The 20,586-nt window shown below is 56.8% G+C and overlaps 1 protein-coding gene across 2 annotated transcripts in view; it reads left to right on the plus strand.

The window, feature by feature from the left end:
* The first annotated feature begins 881 nt into the window (after positions 1-881).
* The window catches only part of LMX1B (LIM homeobox transcription factor 1 beta), an 83,559-nt gene continuing 63,854 nt past the window's right edge, over positions 882-20,586 (plus strand). For both annotated transcript variants that reach the window (XM_060608644.3, XM_060608645.3), the window contains exons 1-2: positions 882-1,069; positions 1,895-2,081. In XM_060608644.3, the coding sequence (XP_060464627.1) occupies positions 931-1,069; positions 1,895-2,081 (326 nt within the window). In that variant the 5' untranslated portion in view covers positions 882-930. The remainder of the gene's footprint in view (positions 1,070-1,894; positions 2,082-20,586) is intronic.

Below are 20,586 nucleotides of genomic sequence, written 5' to 3' on the forward strand. Positions count from 1 at the left end.
TCCGCTTAGCGCTGAAGCTTTACAAAATATTAATAATAAAGAAAGCGAGAAAGAAAAAAAGAAAGCCTTCATTCCCCAACTCCCAAATCAATTTTTCAAAGGGGTGGGGCAGAAGGATTCGTTTCGAAGGTGACCCAAACTTCTGCAAAAGGCCAGCGGGCGCTCGGCCTGGCTGGGGCGCCGGGGGCCCGCGCTCCAGGCCAGGCGCGGAGCGGGGCGCAAGCTGGGGGCGCGGGGAGCCCTCCCGCGGGGGGTGGGGGGGCGGCGACGGCACTATTTGACGTGGAGCCGCCGGCTCATCCCGGCGCAGGGATACGAGGCGCACCAATGAGTTCAAATGTCAGGAAGTTTGAGGAGGGGTGAGGCGGCTCCCGGCCGTAGTATCCCTCCGCCGCCTGCCCCAGCTCTAAACCCAGCGGCTCCTCGGGCGCACCATGGCACTGGAGTAGTGCGGGGAGCGCGCCTGGAGCCCCGCGGCCCGCTGCGCCCCGCCCGGGACCCCGCTGCGCCGCCCGCGCCCCCCCAGCCCGCGGGGCCGCCCCTGCACCCCCGCCCCCTCCCCCGCCCGCCGCCTCCGCCGCCGCCGCCGCCGCCGCCGTCTCCTCCCCGCGGCTCCGTCTGCCGCCGCCGCCGCAGCCCGGCTCCGGGGCTGACAAGCAGGTGACAGAGGAGCCGGCGCGCGTGGCTGCGAGTGCCCGGGAGAACGCGGCTCGGACTGCAGCCGCCCGGGCCCGCCCGCACGACGCCGGGGCCCGGGGCCAGCGCGTCGGCGCTCCACGCTCGCCGGGGGCGGCCGGCGGCCCCAGCCGCAGCCCCAACCCCGCGGGGGCCGCGCCTCCCCGGCTCCGGGGCCGCGGCGGCGGCGAGCGGGCAGGCGGGCGGGCCGGCGAGCACCCTGGCCGGCGGGGCCCGCGGCGCGCCCCGCGTCCCATGGATATAGCAACAGGTCCCGAGTCGCTGGAGAGGTGCTTCCCCCGCGGGCAGACGGACTGCGCCAAGATGCTGGACGGCATCAAGATGGAGGAGCACGCCCTGCGCCCCGGGCCCGCCACTCTGGGGGTGCTGCTGGGTGAGTGCGGGGTCAGAACGCCCGAGTGGTCATGGGCAGGGGACAGGGGCATCCTCCCGAGGTGGACACAGGCGTCTAGACCAACGGAATAAGGAAATGTTTTGCAGGACATAGGGGTGCGGGGGACACAGACTAGACTCCTGCAGTGATCGCTAGAGGGGCAACAGGCACCCCTAAACAGGCATGCTGGAGGGACGGAGATTTGCAGGAGCACCACCTAGGAGGAGGGAGGCCAGGACAGCTCCAGCTGCCACCCACCATCCTCACTGGGCCTTGGTGCTGGAGCTGCCACTCCCGAGGGGGCAGGAGGCGGACGGCAAGGGTGATGGAAGACCCAAGTAGTCACCTTAGCAAGCTTGGGAGTGGTGCCAGGCTGCTTGATGGAAGGCGCCTCTAAAAGAAAAATGTCCCTTGGGCCACCTGGGTTTTGGGGAGATTGGGGGCAGAAGACCGTGAATGCCACCGTGGGGCGTGTCAGCCAGCAAGCGCCCCAACCTCACTTCGCCTGCCTCGGTCCCAGCCGGCTACCCCGCGCCTTGCCGGGTTCTCGTATGTAGTAACACCAAGCGCTGGATCTCCGGAGGAAGGGAGAGTTGCAGCGCCGAGCCAAGGCTCGAGACCCGCGGCCTCTCCGCGAGGGAGTCCGCGGGCTGGGACGAACCAGCGGAGGCTGCCCGGCCCCTGGTGCGGCGGCCGGGGGAGCGCAGGCGGCGGGCGGCGCTCCCGGGTTGCCTTCGCGCTTGGGGCCCTGGCTGTGGGCACCGCGCGGCCGGGACGCCAGGCTGGTCGGCGCTGACGGCCCGGCTCTTGCCCTGTGCGCTGCAGGCTCCGACTGCCCGCATCCCGCCGTCTGCGAGGGCTGCCAGCGGCCCATCTCCGACCGCTTCCTGATGCGAGTCAACGAATCGTCCTGGCACGAGGAGTGTTTGCAGTGCGCGGCGTGTCAGCAAGCCCTCACCACCAGCTGCTACTTCCGGGATCGGAAACTGTACTGCAAACAAGACTACCAACAGTAAGCGCCTCTCGTCCTCCTCCTTCCCCCCGCCGCCGCCCGGCACTCGAGCCCGGCCACCCCCACTGCCAGGCCAGGCCCGGCCCGTGTCAGCCCAACTGCTGGCTCTGCGCGCTGCTGGGCCCGTCAGCTCCGAGGGCTGTGCGGGCTGCGCGTCTCCCGGCAGGGACGAACGGTCCCAGCCTGGCCGCCACTGGTGGGGTGGCCGGGAGCTTGCGGCGGTCCCTAGTTGCCATCTTTTGTCCGGAAACCTGTACTGGTTGGGGTACAGGACAAGGCCCTTGGCCAACTAGGGGATACCAATCCCTCCGTCCAGGGACAGGGCCTGACCCCACCAAGGCCTAAATTGGGGACCAAGAATTTATTTCCAAACGAAAACAGTGCTTTAGGGAGCCAGGCCTTGGCGGTATGGTTCCCAAAAGTAGGGTTTTAGGGGGGGTTCGGATTCCTGGAGCAAGCAAGTGGAGTTGGGAAGGGGGGTGCTGAACTCCCCGAGCAGCTGGGGATGCCTCATTCCTACCTTGCTGCCTGGTGTACTTTTAGTCCCTGATAGAAAAGGGTGTCCATTCTCTTCAAACCGTTCCATGCGGGAATTTTTCACTTAAAATTCCTGCTGGCTGAAGAAGCTGTCTGGGAAGAGGACCTCAAGAGGTGGCAAACCACAATCTGGGGCTCCTGGAAGGTCGGGGATGGGGGGGGGGGGGCAGATGGTGAAGGACTGCCCAAGTCAGCCTTCCCCAGCAGGCCTTCTTTCTTGCAGAGTGTTTGTGTTGGAGAAGGGGGTGGTCTGCTCTGCCCTGGCATAGCCTAAGCCTCGGGGTTGAGTCCAGAGACTATGGGTTGAGCCCTACCTACTGACTTTTGTTTTTAGCTGAGACTGTGGGTTTGACTCGCAAGGTGCTGGGACAGTTAAGAGTAAAAGCAGGCTTTTTCTTTTGACCCTCTGTTTTTTGTGCCTGGCAATGTGATTAGGAGGGAGGCAGAGAGGAGCAACAGACGAAAAGGGGGTGTGGGGATCCCCAGGGAGGCATTGTGGAGACCAGTGTGGGTGCCTTCGAGAACTTTCTAGTGAGGCCTGGAAGACCCTTTTAGATGGGCGTGCAGGATGGGTAGGCTCTCAGGTGGTTCGGGGCTCAGAGGGGGCTGTGTGCGCCCAAGCCTCCAGGAAAAGGTTAGGCTAACCAATGCCTGTGATGATTGCAGCCTCCCTAGCTGCCCAAGGACTGTTCCTAATTCCAGGCCCCGATGGGAAGTGGAGAGGCTGGGGTGCCCCTTCTCCATCTCTCTAGCTGCTTGGCTGAGACCTAGAAATAGCGGGCTGCAAGCCAGAGCCCTGAAGAAGGTATTAGGTTCTTACTCTGAAAGGTTCTGGCTGAGTCCCACAGCAGTGCCTAGCCTGGCTGTGCTCCCCTGGTCTGGAGGTCCAAGAGGACCTGCTCTTTGCACCTTGCTCTTCTTGTCCACTGGGGGCTCTGCCGACAGGAATTGGGGTACATTTCAGAGAGGCAACTTTTTTTGCTGATCCCAGAGTCCAGCCAAGACCTCTCTCTCTCTCTCTGTCTGGAGCACCCCAAATCAGGCGCATTGCCGTTGGTCGGGTTTGTGCTGTGCCTGGACTGATAAGATTCCAGTTCTGGGAGAAAGTGTGGCCGCCAGTCAGCTCTACCACAGGCGGGCATAGAGCAGCACAAATAAAATGGGGAAAGTAGTTTGAGGTGGATACGGTTGGGGGCTTTGGTCTGGCCGAGGGGCAGGGCTCACCAGCCTCCAGCCTACCCATGTCCTGCTGGCCTGCACCTCTTCCTACCTGACCCTTAGCTCAGCTCTGGCAGTGCTGCTTCCAGCTTCGCCACTGGCCTGGATGACTCAACATGTGGGGGCAGGAGGCCGAGGAAACTGGAAATGGCCCTCCAAGGCATTTGTGCAGATTTGGGGGAATTTTTTTTTTTTTTTTTTTTTTTTTCACATACTGGAAGGACCCTTTCCAGCCTCTTATACGTATCTGCCAGGTCTCTTCCGCTCCCCCTCAATCCTTTATGGAGCTTGTGTTTAAAACAAGGAGATGATGCCCCCTGGTTTTTCGGAGCACAGAACTCTAAAGTCACAAGATTTGAGCAGGATGTTCCCTTAGAGCAGAGCGGTCCACCTCCTAATTTTACAAAACAATTAAACAGTTGCAATGGCTTTGTTGAAAGTATATTTGTTTAAAAAAGAAACAAGGCGCCCTAGAGCTCGATGCTTCAATGCAGTCGGGATGTGTTTGCCAGGGAATTTTGGTGCTGGGCGAATCTCAGGTCCGGAGTTCCGAGCCTGGGTCCAGCTAGGCGGCAGCCTCCAGGCGGGCATTATTCACGCCCCTCACGGTGCCTTCCTCCTCCCTCGCCCCCTCTTTCTTCCAATAAGGCCAATTAGGTATCTGCACTAGGCCGGCCAGTTGGGGGCTGAGGAGGGGTTGTTATCAAGACAATCCCGTGGACAAATACCCCGGGCGGGTCTCGCCTCAGCGTTTCTCAGGGAGAGCCAGTGCAGCGAGGCAGGCAGGGGCTCACTGGGGAAGCGATGTTCTTTGCACAATAAAAGTGTGTTTCACGATTTATTTTTTTCCTTTGAGGATCGCAGATGCGTATTTATTGCATCTGCGCGTAAATGCTTTTAAGACAAGAATCCAGGCAAAGTGGGCGCAGAAACGTGCCTTCTCGATTTTGTGCAGCCTGTGTGTCAGCGGTATAGGGAAATTAACACACCATCCCCCGCCCCCCAGTAACTTTTGAAAAATATGTCCTCGCCCGGTGAGGAGCTGCGGGGTTCGGTCCTTAGAAAGAGGTTGCTATTTTTATTAAGCGTCTCTTCTTCCTTTCGATTTGTTTTCAAGATCCGAGACACCCAGAAGCGCAACGTTATTTTACGCACCACGGGGGTGATTAATTGACGTTCGGGCACATTTAATACTATTTGATAAAATCCACCCGCACGTCCTGGACGGATGCAACAGAGCGCGCGGGCCACGGCATTTGGGCAATTTCACGCGTAACTCGAAAAGTTTACTTTTTCTCCGTACGTGTTTTCTGGAGGGCTCCTTCTTTAAAAAAGGGCGGGGGGGAGGCGTCGGATCGTTTTGCGCCCGAGGCTCTGGCCCCTCGGCAGCCGGAGCTCCTTCTCCGACAGAAAACCAGGTTAGAAGCCGGGAGGAAACGGGGCCTCCAAACGCAAAATCACGGACACCTCTCTCTCCTTCCTCCTCCTGAGAACACATGAAAAAAAAATTTTTTTTTAATGACAACATAATGCCCCCCCGCGCCCCATTTTTTTTTCTTGGTGGCTTTGGCCAAGTAGAATTATGTAAGTCCCCTTTCTTGCCGTCTGTCGCTCGTCTGGAAAGCGTTTCTATCCTGAGGAGGTGGCGAATTCCTGGAGGAGGCTCCGGAAGGGGGGAGGGTCGGTGGGAGAGTCCAAAAATCTGTCACAAAATGGAGTCTAATCGCTTGTAAGACAGCTCCCAGGCCGGGCGACCCGAGATTCGTTGGTGTGCGAGCGGGAGCCTGCACGCGCCGGAGGACGCGGTGCTCCTGCTCGGGCCACGCTCCCGCCTCGGCGTCCTGGGCTGGCGGCGCCCTTCCGCCGGCCGGGCCTGCCCGGGCGGCCTCGCCTCTCGGCACGCAGAGTTACAGGGCTCCGCTGAGCCTGCGAGGGTCCCCTTGGGCTCCCCTGCCCAGGTAGGATGCGCCCACCCGCGGAAGGGGGAGCAGCGAGACTTGGAGTTTCAGAAAAAACTGAGTCCTGGGGTGGGTTGTTTTGTTTTGTTTTGTTTTGTTTTTTGGTAAATCCACCCCAGCTGGCTGCAGCTCCAGTGGCCCAACCTGGCTCTTCCCAGCGCATTCCTCTCCTTGGAAGTGTTTACACCGGGAAAGGCCTTCCAGGGAGGCTCACCTCTCCTCGGAGCCCCAGCACTGGCACAGTAGGGGTGTGGCACAGCCCAGGGAGAGCAAAGTCAGGCTCCAGCCTTTTCTGCCTGCTCTTTCTCCCTGCTTGGAAGGACTCCTATAGGCCTTACTGCGGGGTGCCAGTTACCAGCAGCACCTCCTCTACCAGTAGGCATCCCAGCTGGCATGGCCCCCACGCATCTAACCCGGAGCGGCAGACATCCCAGCCCACACCCTGAGATAGAGGTCCTGTCCTGGAAATGGGTCTGCTCGGAAGGCAAAGCCAGCGCTTTGCCTTATAAAAAGGCCTCCGTAGTGTCCTTCCTGGGGCTTCAAGGGCCGAAGGGCTCACCGTGTCAGCCCGAGTGTGGGGACCCTCTGGCCCTTGGGAAGGCACCCCCCACTTAACCCCCCCCACCCCACCCCCCACCCCCGCCAGCACCCTGACTGCAGGTAAAAGAGTAAGCAAAGGGCTTCCTGAAGCTGCGGTCATCTGCTGCTGAACGGAGGCATTATTCATAGCTGACTCCTGGCTCACCCTGTATTCCCCAGGCTCTGGGCTAACGCAGCCTAATTTATTTGCAGGATTTTTCTTGAGTAGGAGAAGAAGGCTGTGAGGATTTCCTCTGGGGTGTGTGACTGTCGACCCTCAGCTCCCTCCCGTCCTGCCCCTTGGAGCCAGGCTTAGGGCCACACAGTCCTGGCATCTACCTGAGCCACTTCTGTAAAATGGGGACATATCCACCTGGGAGAAAGGATTCTAATAAGGATTCGAGATAACATGCCCCAAAGGACCTGGCATCTTGCCTGGCATGTTGTTAATACTCTGGAAATTATTGTTGTCGCTATTATCACCATCAGCGTGGCCAGAATGTCTTGTCGCTGAAGACATACCAAACTGCCTCTGCGTTCCATGCCAGAGAAAGGTGCAGCTGGCATGGTAGGCTTGCCGTGAACCTCTCTGTGCAGGGAAGATGAGGAGCACCCCTGGGAAAATCGCTCCCTTTGCCTGAGTGGGGCGCTGTGAGGGCCAGCACTCCTTCAGTGATGAAGAGAACTCTAGGTTCTGAGACAGAACTGGATTCACCTCCCAGCCCCACCATTCAGCAGCCGTGTGATCTCAGCCAAGTGACGACCTGTCTCTGAGCCCCAGGTTCTCCATCAGCAAATTAGGAGTGATGATACAACACCCCGGGGTGGTTGCAAGGATAGCATGAGGTATCTGGTGAGGCTGCAGTAAGTGTTCCAAACTCCGTGGGATCCAGTATTGTCGTCACGACCTCCAGAGAGGCAGAAAAACTGATTGTAGAGATCAGAACAAATGCCACCTGTGCATGATCGGGAAGGGCAGGTATCAGGATGGGCCTGGTGTTCTGGCCTGTTTCTCTTTGGGGCAGGGGTGCGTGAGAGGGAGTGGAAGTTGGTCCAGAGCAAAGATCTTTCCACTGGGGAGCAACTGGAATCTCTAGAGTCTGAGTACAGCTTGGAAAATCCTACATGGAAGTCTAATTTCATACTTGGAAAACCCTTTGTGCTTACTGTTTTTTTGTGATTCAAATGGCAAGGGGGGGGCTGACATCTCTGAGGATGAGGGGGAGATTCAGAAGGCAGGGTGGGGGGGCGCGTGAGGGGAAGAGATCTAGGGATCTGTACCTTTCTCAGAGAGAAGATGAGGTTTAAAAGGTAGAGAAACACCAGCTTAGGTGGTCAGAAGGATCCTCCAGCCCACAGAGGTCTGTTCTGTCCATGATGGGCTGGCAGTTCTTGCCCAGGGAATTTCCTCTGTCCTGTGGCCATGAGGGTTTTAAAACAGAATAGGAGGGAAAAAATCCCAGTCCTCCTTTGGCATTAGTTAGGCTGAGGACTGGAGGATACACTCAGCGACATGAGTTATAACTTCCAATTCGTTGGACACCGCAATCGGGCCTCAGCTTCAAGGGAGGGAGGAAGAAAGGGATGGTCCACTCATCCAAGGAGCCCGTGTGAGCTGTCAGTCAGTTGAGGGTGCAGGAGGACCCAAAACTCTTGGCTTTCTGGCTGACCCAGCCCTCTCCATCTCCCAGATTCTGTGCTGATGGCAGCAGAGAGCAAAACCAAAATTATATATATTTATTGCTACTGCAGTCAGAAGTGGGGAGGCGGTGGTAGTGAGGGGAGGGTAAGGCTGAAAACCATATTTGAAAAAGTTGATTCACGAAGGCAGAGGAAGCAAAGTGGCAGACGTTTGCCATTTCATCGACCGGCTGGTGTTCTCCATTCATGTCATAAATGTCTCCTGTCATTTGAAGCCAAAAGCAACATGATTTGGTTCCCCGGTGGCCTATAGGGTTTTTCTCTTTTTTTTGCAGTAAATGTTTATTTGTTAATAATATACTTTAAACAGCCTAGCCTTGACCTCAAGTCTCCCGAAGCATCCATCTTCTCTCAGAAAAATCTTTCAAGGTTTGTGTAATTTTGGGGGGAAGGTGTAACTGACGGGGCAGTGAAGGGCCTGTGTTTGCTTTAACTACTGCTGCCTTGTGGAGTAGTGGGGTATAAGGGGCCACTGTGCTCAGAATGGCAACTTTCTTGGGTTTCAGGCCTGGCTGACAGCACTTCCTCACTGCCCTTTACCTTTGCTTCCCCTGATCAGAACAAATAAATTTCTGCGAGGGCCCTTCCTTTGTTATTCCCGGGGCAATATTGTATCCATTTCTGTTCAGCTTCTTGACTGGCAGCCACTGGACCTGCCCTGTCAACCCTGGGGCCCTGAAGGGGGGTTGTGGGGAGTACAGGGGTCCGGGGGATATGTGAGTACATGGGGGGGGGGGGCTTTGTCTCCATCGGGAGCCTGGCTCAGACTGGCCCCCGGACCGAGTGTGCTGGCTGATGGCAGAGCACCTGGCTGGCCCTGCACTTGGTGAACTGGGGGAAGTGTTGCTGAAGGAAAAACCTAGTTCCTGGAGTTTGGTTCCAGAAGAAACAAAGATGTTTGCTTCCTGGCGGCCCGTGCTTAAGAGGTTTCCCTGGGAACTGTGAGGTGGCTGCCAGCCGGGGAGGGTTCTGAGGGCTGCTGAGAGCAACAGAGGTGCCCACCGGGGCTGGCAGGCGTGAGGAGACCCCCGAGCTGCCAGCTAGATGCAGAAAGCTGAGATAGCATGCTGGACCGCCGGATGCCCAGGATTCCCCTTATCCCAACCCCCCGGGCACCTCTGTTGGGTGCTGGCGAAGCAGTGACGGGAGAGAAGCAGGAGCCGTGGGTCAGGACAAGCTGGGTGTGACTGCTCTTCCCCCTTCTCCCACCTCCTGGTTTCCTCCGGGACTCCGTGACTGTTGTCATGTGATTCCTGAATCGCCATAGTTACGGGGCTGTCGGGGTCTGGGCGCCCGCCCAGGCCTGGAGCTGCCCGAGCCTGTGGAGATGGAGAGGACCAAGGTGCTCTGGGAGCCACCTCCTGAGAATGGAGAGCCTCCTGGGTGGGGCACATTTTCTCACACTTTCTCAAAGGAAAGTACAAAATTGCAAGTCCAGGTCGGGGATCCAGAATGTCTCTGGTTCTTGTGACACAAGCCAAAGACCTTTAGGTAAGGCTCTTCTTGAGCCTCAGTTTCCTCCTCTGTGAAACAGGGGTGATAATTACAATCTCACAGGATAAAGGGAGTCAACCTCTGGGGATAAAGTGAAACAAACCCAAAGGTGCCAGCCTGCATTGGGCACTCAGTCAATGTATATTTCCTTCCTGCCTGCCTGCCTGCCTGCCTGGGAAGTGAGCTGGAGACGCCCTGCCTGGCAGGAATGCATTGTCTGCCTTTCAGAGCAGGCCCAGAGAGTGTAGCCTCCTAAACAGGCCTCCCAGAGTGGCCTAGCCCACCCTCCTCCTGCTCCTTACCCAGGTCTGTGGCCTGTGGTTTGAATTTTTCCCTTGAAAAGGTAATGGGACAGGTCTGGCTGTCAGAAACTGGTCCTTGGAGGCAGGCAGGCAGGCAGCAGCCTCTGGATGGCTCCCCATTGCTACTGAGGCACATAGGTCCTGCCTTTAGCCAGCCTACTCTTGAACATGGCCAGTGTAGCTGTGAACTCCCAGGAGCAGAGCCTTCTTGACCTCAGAGGGGCAGGCTGAAGTAGTATATCTAGAAAGAAAAGGAACGGACATTTCTTGAGTGCTGCGATGTGTACTGACCTTTATTGCTCTAGGTCCCTGGATAGGTGAGAAGACCGAGGTGGAGAGAGTTGTAACTTCTCTCAGGTCCAGAGTTTCTCTGTAGCACAATTTTCCCAGGTGGGTCTAACTCCCAAAGCTGATGGCATCCCTAAGTCCTCAAGTTCTACTCTCCCTGAAGCCCCAGATTCTGCTCTGGGCAACTGTGATTCTCCTTAGAGCACCCAGCCTGAAAGGTGTGGGGGTGGGGGCGGTTACTGCCGCAGGGTTGGAAGGGCTTGGGGTTGGGGGTCACTGCCCTCTTCGCACTAGAATGTCCGTGTAGGGCCAGCCCTTGCCAGAGAAGGAAAAAGGTTAGAATAACTGCCTTTCCCCGGTGGTGAGCTTCCTTCCCCGCCAGAGGCGCGCACGGGCGGGGCGGCTTCCCGAGGTCCCCACCCGTGCCCTCCTCCAGGCCCACCTCTTGGAGGGTTCCTGCTTCTCGTTCTTCTCATTCCCCAAGTCGGGCAGCGCGGTGCACAAGCTCCTAGGCTCTGGGGCTCCTCAGCTGAGCCGCGGGCGCCAGCAGCGGTTGATGAATTTCGGTGTCACCAGGGGTTTAGCCCGGATTTGGGAACCGCGCGCTCTAATACGCGCACACGGTCCTGCCCTTTCTAAAGCGCAGCCCTTTCACCCAGCCGCTGATTTATGAAGGAATCCGATCCTGGGACGGGCTGGGCTGGAGCCGGGAACCCGGGCCCCTGCTGCAACCTTCGGACTCCTTCGTGTTTCGGGGGCCCTTGGTGGCTCCCGGTGCTTTCCTAGGCTGGACTTGGGGCGCCGTGCCGGGTGGGGTCTTCCACAACCCAGGAGGAGCGAGTCCTCTCGGAGCCACTTAAACCCGCTGGAAGGGAGCGAGGCCGGTGGAGAGAGTTTGCATTTTCTTTCGGATTTGAGCAAAGCCCTCGCCCCTCCCCAAGCCCTCCCGCCGACCCCCTCAGGCAGGCCCAAAAGCAGCGGGTTCGGGAGGTTTGTTTATCGAGAGCACAGAAAATTGAAAAAAGAATCTAAGACCTTTCTCCCGCCTGAGAAATGTGCAAAGTCCCTCAGCTCCTGGAGGCAGCGAGGCGACCCCAAACGCAGAGTTCCCGATACAGACGCTCCGGCCGAGCCCAGCCCCCTCCCTCCTGCGCCCTGGCCTTCGTGCGCGGCGGGAGGGCAGAGGTTTTTCAGATTTGGTTTGTAGGGGGGGAAATGTGGTTGTATCAATCCACAAATATTTACTCTTAACAGACTTGTATCTGTGGAGATTTCGAACAAAGACAGTTTAGGGGGATTACAAAAACCCTAAACCCCGTTTTTCTCTCGGACTTGGTGCTTTAAATGCCAATTACAGGCGAGCCATATCCAACAGCAACGGGAAGAGGGGGGAAGGGTCGGGAGGGGTTGGGGGGTGAGTCCAGCCATTAAATGTAACTTTTCATTATGAAAAGGATTTCGCTGGTTTTATCTTCTAATAAGATTATGTCACGAACACAAGTACCTAGGATGCTGCTGAGTGACAGGGCTCTGTCTGTTTAATCAGAGGCTGCGCCGCTCTGACCGCGGGGCCCTTTGTCCGACGGAGTGAACGACGGAAACTTGCCGTCCTAATCCCCTTATTCATGTCAAGCAGAGAAAAGAAGCCGAGCACCTTACAACCGTGTGCCCTCCACCCCTTCCGAGGGCTGCGGGAGGAGGGGAGCTCCGGCCTGTCGCCCCGGGGGCGACTTTCGTTTCCGAGGGCGCTTGGGTCTCCCGAGCCGGCCAGGCATTGCAATAGGGGTGGGGGAAGGGGTTGCTTTTTGGGAGCCTCAATTGTCAGCTTCTGGAAAATGGGGGCAACGGCGCCGCGACCAGAAGATGCCGATTGGGAGGGGGGAGACTTTTTGCCTCCACTGACGGAAAGCACGGGCCACTCTGTCCCCTCTTCCCAGGAAAGGTGGCGCTGGGGGGTGCACACCCACCATCCCCATGAAAGCGGGATTGACAAGAAGGGAGAGGCCGAATGGAGATGCCAGGCTGGGGTCCTGCGCGGGGCGGATTTCGTTGGATCCCTGGGACTGATGTCGAGACGCTCTTACTCCTGCGAGAGTATCCGGGGTTGACCATTCCCGGCTGCTCGCTCGGCCCCTTTCTTCTGAGGGCGAATTCCTTTGTTCGACCCCCGCGGAAACCCGCTTCTCCGCCGGGCCCGTGGCGCCTTTATTCTCGCCACCGCTGCTGCCGCCACCCCTGTCCCACAGTGTACAGACCTTTCCTGTGCCCCCCACCCCCCACCCCCGGCCCCGGGCCGCACAGACCCAGTCGGGTGTGCCGACCGGCCCCCTCGACGTCTCTGCCTTGCCCCGACCGGGCTGCCTGCTCCGACAACTAGAACTCCAGTCCGCACAGCGGGCGCCACGGGGCGCGGACTTTAGCCGCCGGCATCCACCTCCGGGCACAGTCGGAAGCTGCGGGCGTCGGAGAAACGGCCCCGGGCGTGGTTCCGGGTCGCTGCACCGGCTGAAAAAACCAAAAGCAAAACCACCCAGCAAACGAAACCTGTGTGCTCCCGGGGCTCCGCTCTGCACCCCTCCAGAGGACCAGGCCGGCTACCTCCTGGCCAGTTTTCTAGCATCTCAGATCGAAGGCCCCAGAGTCAATGGAGCTGGAGAGGAGACTTTGGAGGAATTTGTCTCTAACATACCCAGCTCCTTGGCCTCCTTTTAAAGCTCTTAGTCTGTGCTCTGGGGCAGTCACGCAAGGACCCCAGTGTGCCCTGGGAGCTCTCTGGAGACGCCTGACTGCTCACAGTCTCCTCCCTCCCGAGCCCAGGCTCCGGTGCGGGAGGATGGGGCTGAAAGCAGGGTGTCACCTCGTAAAAGCGACAGGCAAGGGCTGTTTTATGGGGAGGGAGAAGGGGCAGGAAGTGATGCTTCCATCTCTGGCCGCGCAGGGATGGAGAGCCACGAAGGAGAGAGTAGTATCTGGGAGGGGGACCAAGGGGACAGGGCAGGGTCAGAGACAGTCGGGTCTGTGACCATTAAGCATGGGGACTGACAGACCCGGGAGCTGGGACCTCACCTCCTGAGGGTTCCCTCCCGAAGCCCTCTGCAATCCCGTGCTCAGCCATCAGCTCCGGCCCTTCCTCCCGAGCTGGGGCGGGGGAGACACTTTCTCCCTGGAAACACTTGATACCAACTTTGGTTTTTTGGCAAGAAAAATAAGCCTTGTTTGGAAAGGGGGGGTGGTCGAGTGAGCGAGGGAAGGAGCGAGCCGGCGGCAGAGCAAACTTTGCGGATTAGGTTTCAGCGCCTCCACCCCACCCCCAGCCCCTCGGCGGTGATTTGTGTGCGGGGGTCTGTGACCCTACGAGGCATCAAACGGCCCGCGGGAACCGGCCGAGTTCAGAGGGACAGTGGGCAGAGGGGCGGCCTAAGACAACGCAGATGGTTCATATCAGCCCGGCCTGGCCGAGCCCTGGGCCCACCGGCCTGGGCTGCTAGGCAGGGAAGAAGCCTGGGGTATTCCGGGGAGACCAGTGCCTGAGCTTTAACAGGGGGCCAGAAATGCGGCAGTCAATGCTCAGCCGATCTCAGCTGAAAGGAGGTGAGGGGCTGGTGACAGAGTTCCTCCACTAGGTGGTCCTGACCCCACCCAGCTTAGGAGGAGCCTGACCCTCCGTGTCTACCCTGAGTAGCCTCTGGTCCAGAAAGGAGACCCTCCAGCCTCTGCCCTGCAGGCAGCTGGGGCTCAGCCAGGTCATAGTACCCCTCTTCCAGGGACCCCTAGTGACCTTCTTCTCAGGGATGTGCCCTACCCCTAGCCTGCCTGCTGTATGGGAAGTGGGAGACCCCTACCTCCCTCTTACATTCATTCATTCATTCATTCATTCATACATTCATTCTACCACTGTGGTAGAATGCCCTTCCCTTCTCCGCCCACTTGAGCCCTTCTGCCTGGCCTGGCTAACTCTGAGGGACTCCTTTCTTCCTCCTAGCCCCAGGGGAAAGCTAAGAAGGAGGCTCACTCCTACTTAACCCAGGGCCCTGCTTGGTCAGGCTGGGAGGGGCTCTTGTGTCTGAGACTGCTGCCCCCTCTCCCGAGAGGTGGAGACTGGCTGGCTGTCGACACAAACAGTCCCAGGCTTCCCTGCCGTGTTTCAAGGGCCTGGCTTTCTCTGCCACCTCCAAGAGCCCTCCTCAGTGACCACAGAGTGGGCGCACCAGGAACATACCCACCACCCATACTTTGCACTGCTTTAGCATGTGCCAGATGAAGACCTCTTCAGGATCCCTGTAGAAAGGGGAAAACTGAGGCCCAGGTGTGGCTAGTATTTGCCTCAAAGCTCACACAGTCGTGGCACAATGGGAGACGGGAACCCCAGTCTGCCCACTGCCAAGTTAGGGGGTCTGTGTGGCAACTCCACAATTCTTTCTAGAACCCTCTGCCAGACTCTGGCTTTGCCACTGGCTTACTCTTTTTTCCCTAGTCTGAGGTCACTGGGAGGGGAAGGCCCTTCAACCCTGGTTCCTGAGGGGGGTAACAGGCATGTCTCCATGATGGAATGAGTTGGGAAGCTTTCTGGATAGCAGAATTTGGGAATTTTATCTTCTAAATTGGGACATGCAGGGACAAGAGCCAGGTGAGCACAGTGCCACATCCCACCATCCATTCCTCTGTCCTTCTAGTGTCTGACTTCCAGACACCCTGGGCTCAGCCCTTCCTCTCTAAAGTGGGTCACGGGGAGGCCAGCAGCCTGGCCAGGGCCAGAGAGGGCCAGTGGGCTGCCAGGACCCCTCGGGGTTCTGTCTCCCAGGGTCCCTGCCTCAGGGGAGCAACCGGCTGGGTCATCTGTACACGGAAGACACATCTGTACTGCACATGTTGGAGGCTGAGCAGAGGACATGTGGTTTGGGATGTGTTATCTTAATCATATTTATTAGCCAATCCTGAAATTTAAAAAAAAAAAAAGAGTTTGATATTGTCAACATTGGGAAAAGATCCCCAAATCTACACGGCGACAGACCAGCAGAGGCTGCCAGCAACAGCCAGGTTTCTTTCAGCTGGGATCAGGACACAGCTTTGGAAGTTCTTTGGGTTGTTCTAGTATGATGGAATCTCTGTGCTGTGAAACAACACTTACTGCTTTCATTTTCCCAAGCAGAGATCTGAAGCAAAATTAATTACCCCGCCTTGACTGATAGTTGCTCTGTTGGAGTATGGTTCTAATCCTTATTAACATTCTCTAAAGTCAGGCATGAAATATGACTTTTACACCACACTCTTTGGCATATGTTTTTCTTTTCCAGGATATTTTTCAGGCTATCTCCAAGCCTCACTGCTGTTCATTATTTTTGCCATAGGTCTAAAAGTTGCCAGCCCCAAAGCCAGTCCCGCACAGAGCACAGCCAAGGGGGTAGGGAGAGGGAGCGACATCTCTACTCGACTGGCTTCTGATTATTGAGCTTTGAATGTTTTCCTCCATCATGTTTTTTATTAAAAACTCCAGCATATTTACGCTTGATGGTGTCTTCAATTAGGTTAAAAAAAAAAAAAAGCAGGGGGTTCCCCTTTCTATAGCAGTATGTAAAGAAAATAGTTGTTATGACCGCAAAATTACCGTCCAAAGCTGGTTCTAGTAAAGCTGGCCCTGCTTTGACAAGCCCAGCAGGCTGGAAGCTTTTTTCTGAGTGTTCCAGCTGCTGGGGAAACAGACCAGAGAGGAAGCCCACAGAAGCCTCCGTTCTGCAGGATACTCGGGCGGCCTCGCAGGAGCTAACACTTCCCGAGTTTCTGAGCTGCAGAAGGGGGCCCGGCTGCAGGGGGCTTGCTGATGGGCAGGCCTGGCCCAGAGAGCACACAACAGCAGCAGCGGCAATAATAACCACAGCTGATGCTTGTTGAGTGCTCATGGTTTGTCAGGCACCGCTCTAAGCACTTCACAATTTTTTTAGTGTTTTTTTTTTAATGTTTATTTACTTTTGAGAGGGAGAGGCAGAGCGCAAGAGGTAGAGGGGCAGAGAGAGGGAGACACAGAATCCGAAGCAGGTTCCACACCGTCAGCACAGAGCCCGATGCCGGGCTCGAACCCACCAACCCTGAGATCTTTACCTGAGCAGAAGTCGGATGCTTAACCGACTTGAGCCACCCAGGCATCCCCAGCACTTCGCAGGTTTTAAAGGCGCTGTGACATGGATGTTGTGATTATTTACTTAGATGAGAAGCAGAGGCACAGAGAAGTTGAGTGACTTGCCCAAGGGCACACAGCTAGTAAGTGGAACCAGAGTTGGGGCCCAGGCATTCTGTCAGGAGAAAACTTCCAGCAATCCTTTAAGAGGGCAGATTTTAGCCCCTTTCTGGGTTCGGGGTCCTGTGGTGGCCAGGCACCAGAGCTGAATGTTATTTGTTGAATGAATGCCTCATAATTCATGGCCAGTGTTTATTGCACACTGCCTATGGGTTTGATGGGAATTATCTCATTGAATTTTCTCACTGCCCTGGGGCAGGCATTATTAGTATCATTTCCCATTTTGCAGCATTGAAACTTGACCTGAGACGTGCCCTGATTTCCCCAAGGTCACATAGCTTAAGATAGCAATGATAAGAGCTACCATCTATTGGGCACAAGTTTGGTTAGGCTCGGGGCTAAGCCCTTGGCATTCCGGATCGCAGTGAGTGCTCCCAAAAGGACCATTGTTTACCTAGGTTTCCAGGTGACAGAACTGGGGCTCAGAGAGGTAAAGCCACACACCCAGAGTCACACAGCTAGTGGGGGAGCTGCTCCAGCACGGAGCTGTCATCTGTAGGTGGAAGACTTGTCCTCTTGAGGGCTTCTCAGCCTCAGCCTGGGAGCGGGGGTGGTGGTGGGGAGCACCTGAACCATGCCATCACCTTCTCCGTGGCTCTCGCTTGGGCCGAACAACTATCCTGACAGCAGGTGGGCATACTTTGGCATCGAGGGGATGAGTGTGCCTGTGGCTACTTGGCACGAGGCAGCCTCCCCTCCTAACCCTGTTTTATAGGTAGGGAAACCAAAGCACAGAGAACTTAAGTGACTTGCCCTGGGTCACACAGCTAGCGAGCAGCTGATGGGAATCACGCTCAGGTGTTCTGGCTTTGAGGTGTTGTTTCTCAGACTGAATCATCATCTCTATCGTCGGCATTGTCGGCATCGTGCATGACCGTCCCCAAGTGCCTTCTGAGTGCTTTGCAAATACACAGTGACAGCAGGGAAGTTCAGAGAGGGAACGAGATTCCCCCCACCCCCAATTGCATACTGCTGGTATGTGTCCTACTCAGGACAGGGCACAGGGAAGCAGACCCAACCCGTAGATGGGAGTTCACCAGCCCTCACAGGGCCACCTTTACCCCTGCCCTGCGGGTACAGCAGCTCAGGGCAGGCGCTGTCTGCCCTTTGAAGGGGACAGCGCCTCAGTGTGTCACTTTGAACTGCAAAGGGGCCTGTGGTGAGGGCTTGGCCCCCTCCCACAGGCCCCTGCCCGCCCACCCGTCCAGGTCTGGTTCCAGTCGGCAGGCCTGGAGCCGGAGGGGCGGGCAGGGCGGCGGCCCCCCTGTGGGATGTCAGCCTGATAAGTGAGAAGCGGCAGACCCCTGAAGGAGGATGGAGCTGGCCGCCCACTGGTCCTGCCGTCCCACGTGGCAAGAGTTCAGGCCCGTCACCAAAGTGCCAGCCTCCCACAGACATGCCCTCTTGGCTGCAGAGAAACATCTCCCTGAATGTGGAAGATTTAAATTAAAATAACAGTAATGATAGCAAGGATAGTAATAACAAGAACTTGCAAATGGAAGCAACTTGCCCTGGGGCGTAGGGAGTACCATGGAACCAAGCCTGTGCTCTACTTGGTGAGTGCTCATGGCAGGGGGTCATGAGGGGTGTTGGGTAAGAGACTGGTGCATCTCTGAGCAGCTAATTACCAGAAACCCAGCTGGGGAACTTGGAGTTGCTCAGCCAGGTCCTGGCTAAGCTGGGCTAGGAAGGGGTAGGCCCACCCTGTCCTCAGAGAGCCCCTGGGGGAAGCAGGTGGGGGGAGGGGGCACAGTTAAGTAGAAATCAAGCCTGCTCAGTCCCCATGTCTGGAATATGCTGACCTCTTTTCTGATTTTGTGGCCCAAGAACTGATCGCTTGGGAGGCCAAGATTCTTAGCCAGGTAGACAGAGAAAAGATGCCGGTGCTTTGGAACCTCAGGGTTCAGAGTTTGATCTGGCTGTGTGACCCTGGGTTTGATGCTTTACCTCTCTGTACCACACTTCTCTCAAAGGCTGTTGATGAGCAACAACAGCCTCAGGGCAATGATGGAATTGAAAAGAGAAAGCAGATGCAATGTCTTCAGATTAGGTATTTGGTTCTTGCCGCTGCTGTTGTGGATGCTCCCGTAGTCCTTTGTGTTGGGCCTGAGCCTGTGTCTGGCTTTGGTTGTATGTGCCAGGCAGAACCTGTGCTAGAGTTCTGTGTTTGAGCCATGCCTTGGCCAGGACAGGGCATGATACCTCATAGGTGCTTGCTTAGTATTGAAAGAAAAGTGTAGAGAAATAGCTGAGGGGCTCAACTGGCTGGGCTAGGCACCAGGTTCAGCCTCTGTCTAGCTGGGCAACCCTTTGCAAGTTCCTCGGCCTCTCTGAGCCTCTGTTCCCTCATTGGTAAAACAGAGGTACTCAAAGAACCTAGCTTCTAGGGTTGTCCTGAGGATTAAATGAAACAGTGCATGAACAAGGGCCATACCAGTCGGTGTGAGCTGTTGTTGTTAGCAGGAAGGGCAGTGGGTAGGGATCTGGTTAATAACACAGAACAGCAAGAATCTGTGCTGAGTTTCCCTGGGCAGGTGTCTGTGAGATGGGCGGTGGGAGCTGAGAGGATTTGGGAGGGCATTCCAGGTAAGGGCACAGGAAGCAGGAATATTAGGGGTTAAATTGGTGGGCTGAGAAAGTGGGCTGGGACAGTGATTCTGGCTGGAGAGGCTGCCTAGGGGCTGCTGGGATACAGGGTTGCAGAGGGGGGCAGGGGCTGGTAGCTATGCAACAGGGTTTGTCTTTTATCCTGTGGGCAGAAGGGAGCCATCGAAGATTATTGTACAGGTGGGTGACAGGACAGGAGAGGCACTTTATGGAACTGAAAGTGGCAGCACATGTGTGGGATTGGGGACTGGAGACTGGCAGGAGGGTCCTCCTGCTGCCTCCTCAGAGGTGAGGGCAGTGGAGGGGCTGGGAGGGGACAGGCTCAAGGCAATGTTAGGAAGCAGTTTTCTGAGGGTTGAGGGGAGGGGTGGGGCAAAGGGAGAGTCCAAGAGACCTGGGGATTGGAGCTGGGGTGACTGGCTAAGGCCTTGAGGTCCTGAGCACTCTGGGCTGGTCCCAGCAAAGGTGATCCCCTTGGCTGGATGGTTGACAGGTCTCGTTTCATGGGCATGAGACCTGTGCATTCCCAGAGGACTGCACACTCAGGAGGGCCCTGTGCTTCGTTTAATACTCGGCTGTTGCCCTCTTGAAATTCTTAATATGGTCTGAACAAGTACCCTGCATTTTCATTTTGTGCTGGGCCCTGCAAATCATGTAGCCATCTCCAGTCCCTGAGTCTCTGGCTCTGGGCCTGGGCTTGGAACGGAGGCCTGGGTGCCTTAAGCTAGAACCAGGAAGCTAGAACCAGGCCTGCTGGGCTAAGGAGACCTCCCCCCTCTACCATTGGCTGGAGGCTTGTTCTCAAATGGCTTCTTTCTCCTGGCTCTCAGCTTGGCCTTCCAGGGCTTCCTCAGTCAGGCCCTGCCTCCTTGTCCTCTGTGCTCAGACGCCAGCTCATCTGCTGTTCCCCACACGCTCAGACATTTGTCCACGTCTGGGTCTTATTCAGGCCGTGGCAGTTGTGCAGGATGTATTCGCAGGATGCCATCATCCTTTCTTCTGGAAAAGTCTTCTTCCTCTGAAGTTTGGCATAAGAGTCATCAGTTTCATGAAATCTCTCTGGTTCTGTATTCCCCCACTACACACCCCTCCCAGCCTGAGTCTGTCTTGCAATGCTTATTAAACATGCAGATTCCTAGCTCTGTGGAAGGACTCAAACTCTTAGGGTGAAGCCTATGAATCCTCATTCCTAGCTGCCCCCCTCCAGGGGTATCTGTATACACTGAGGTCTGAGAGCTTCTGCCCAGGGTACACCCAGGACTGGAACAGGCCCTTGTACTTGGTTGGTGCTCGGCATGCACGTACTGAATGAATGAATGAGCTGTGGTTGTCTGTCTGTCGGTCTTGACACACGCAGCCTTCCTGCAGCCTGGCACTTTGTCTGGCATGGAGTGGCATCAGGGGGAGGGGGGGAGGTTACTGGATGGATGGCAGGATTACAGCATGCGTGGACTGTGGCTGGGCCAGGATTCTTCTCTCCCTGAACCCCCAGGATGTAGGGGTTGGGCTGTCTACGATGGGGGCCAGAA

The sequence above is a fragment of the Panthera onca genome, chromosome D4 (genome assembly GCF_046562875.1).
Source record: "Panthera onca isolate mPanOnc1 chromosome D4, mPanOnc1 haplotype 2, whole genome shotgun sequence".
Taxonomy (NCBI): Eukaryota; Metazoa; Chordata; class Mammalia; order Carnivora; family Felidae; genus Panthera; species Panthera onca.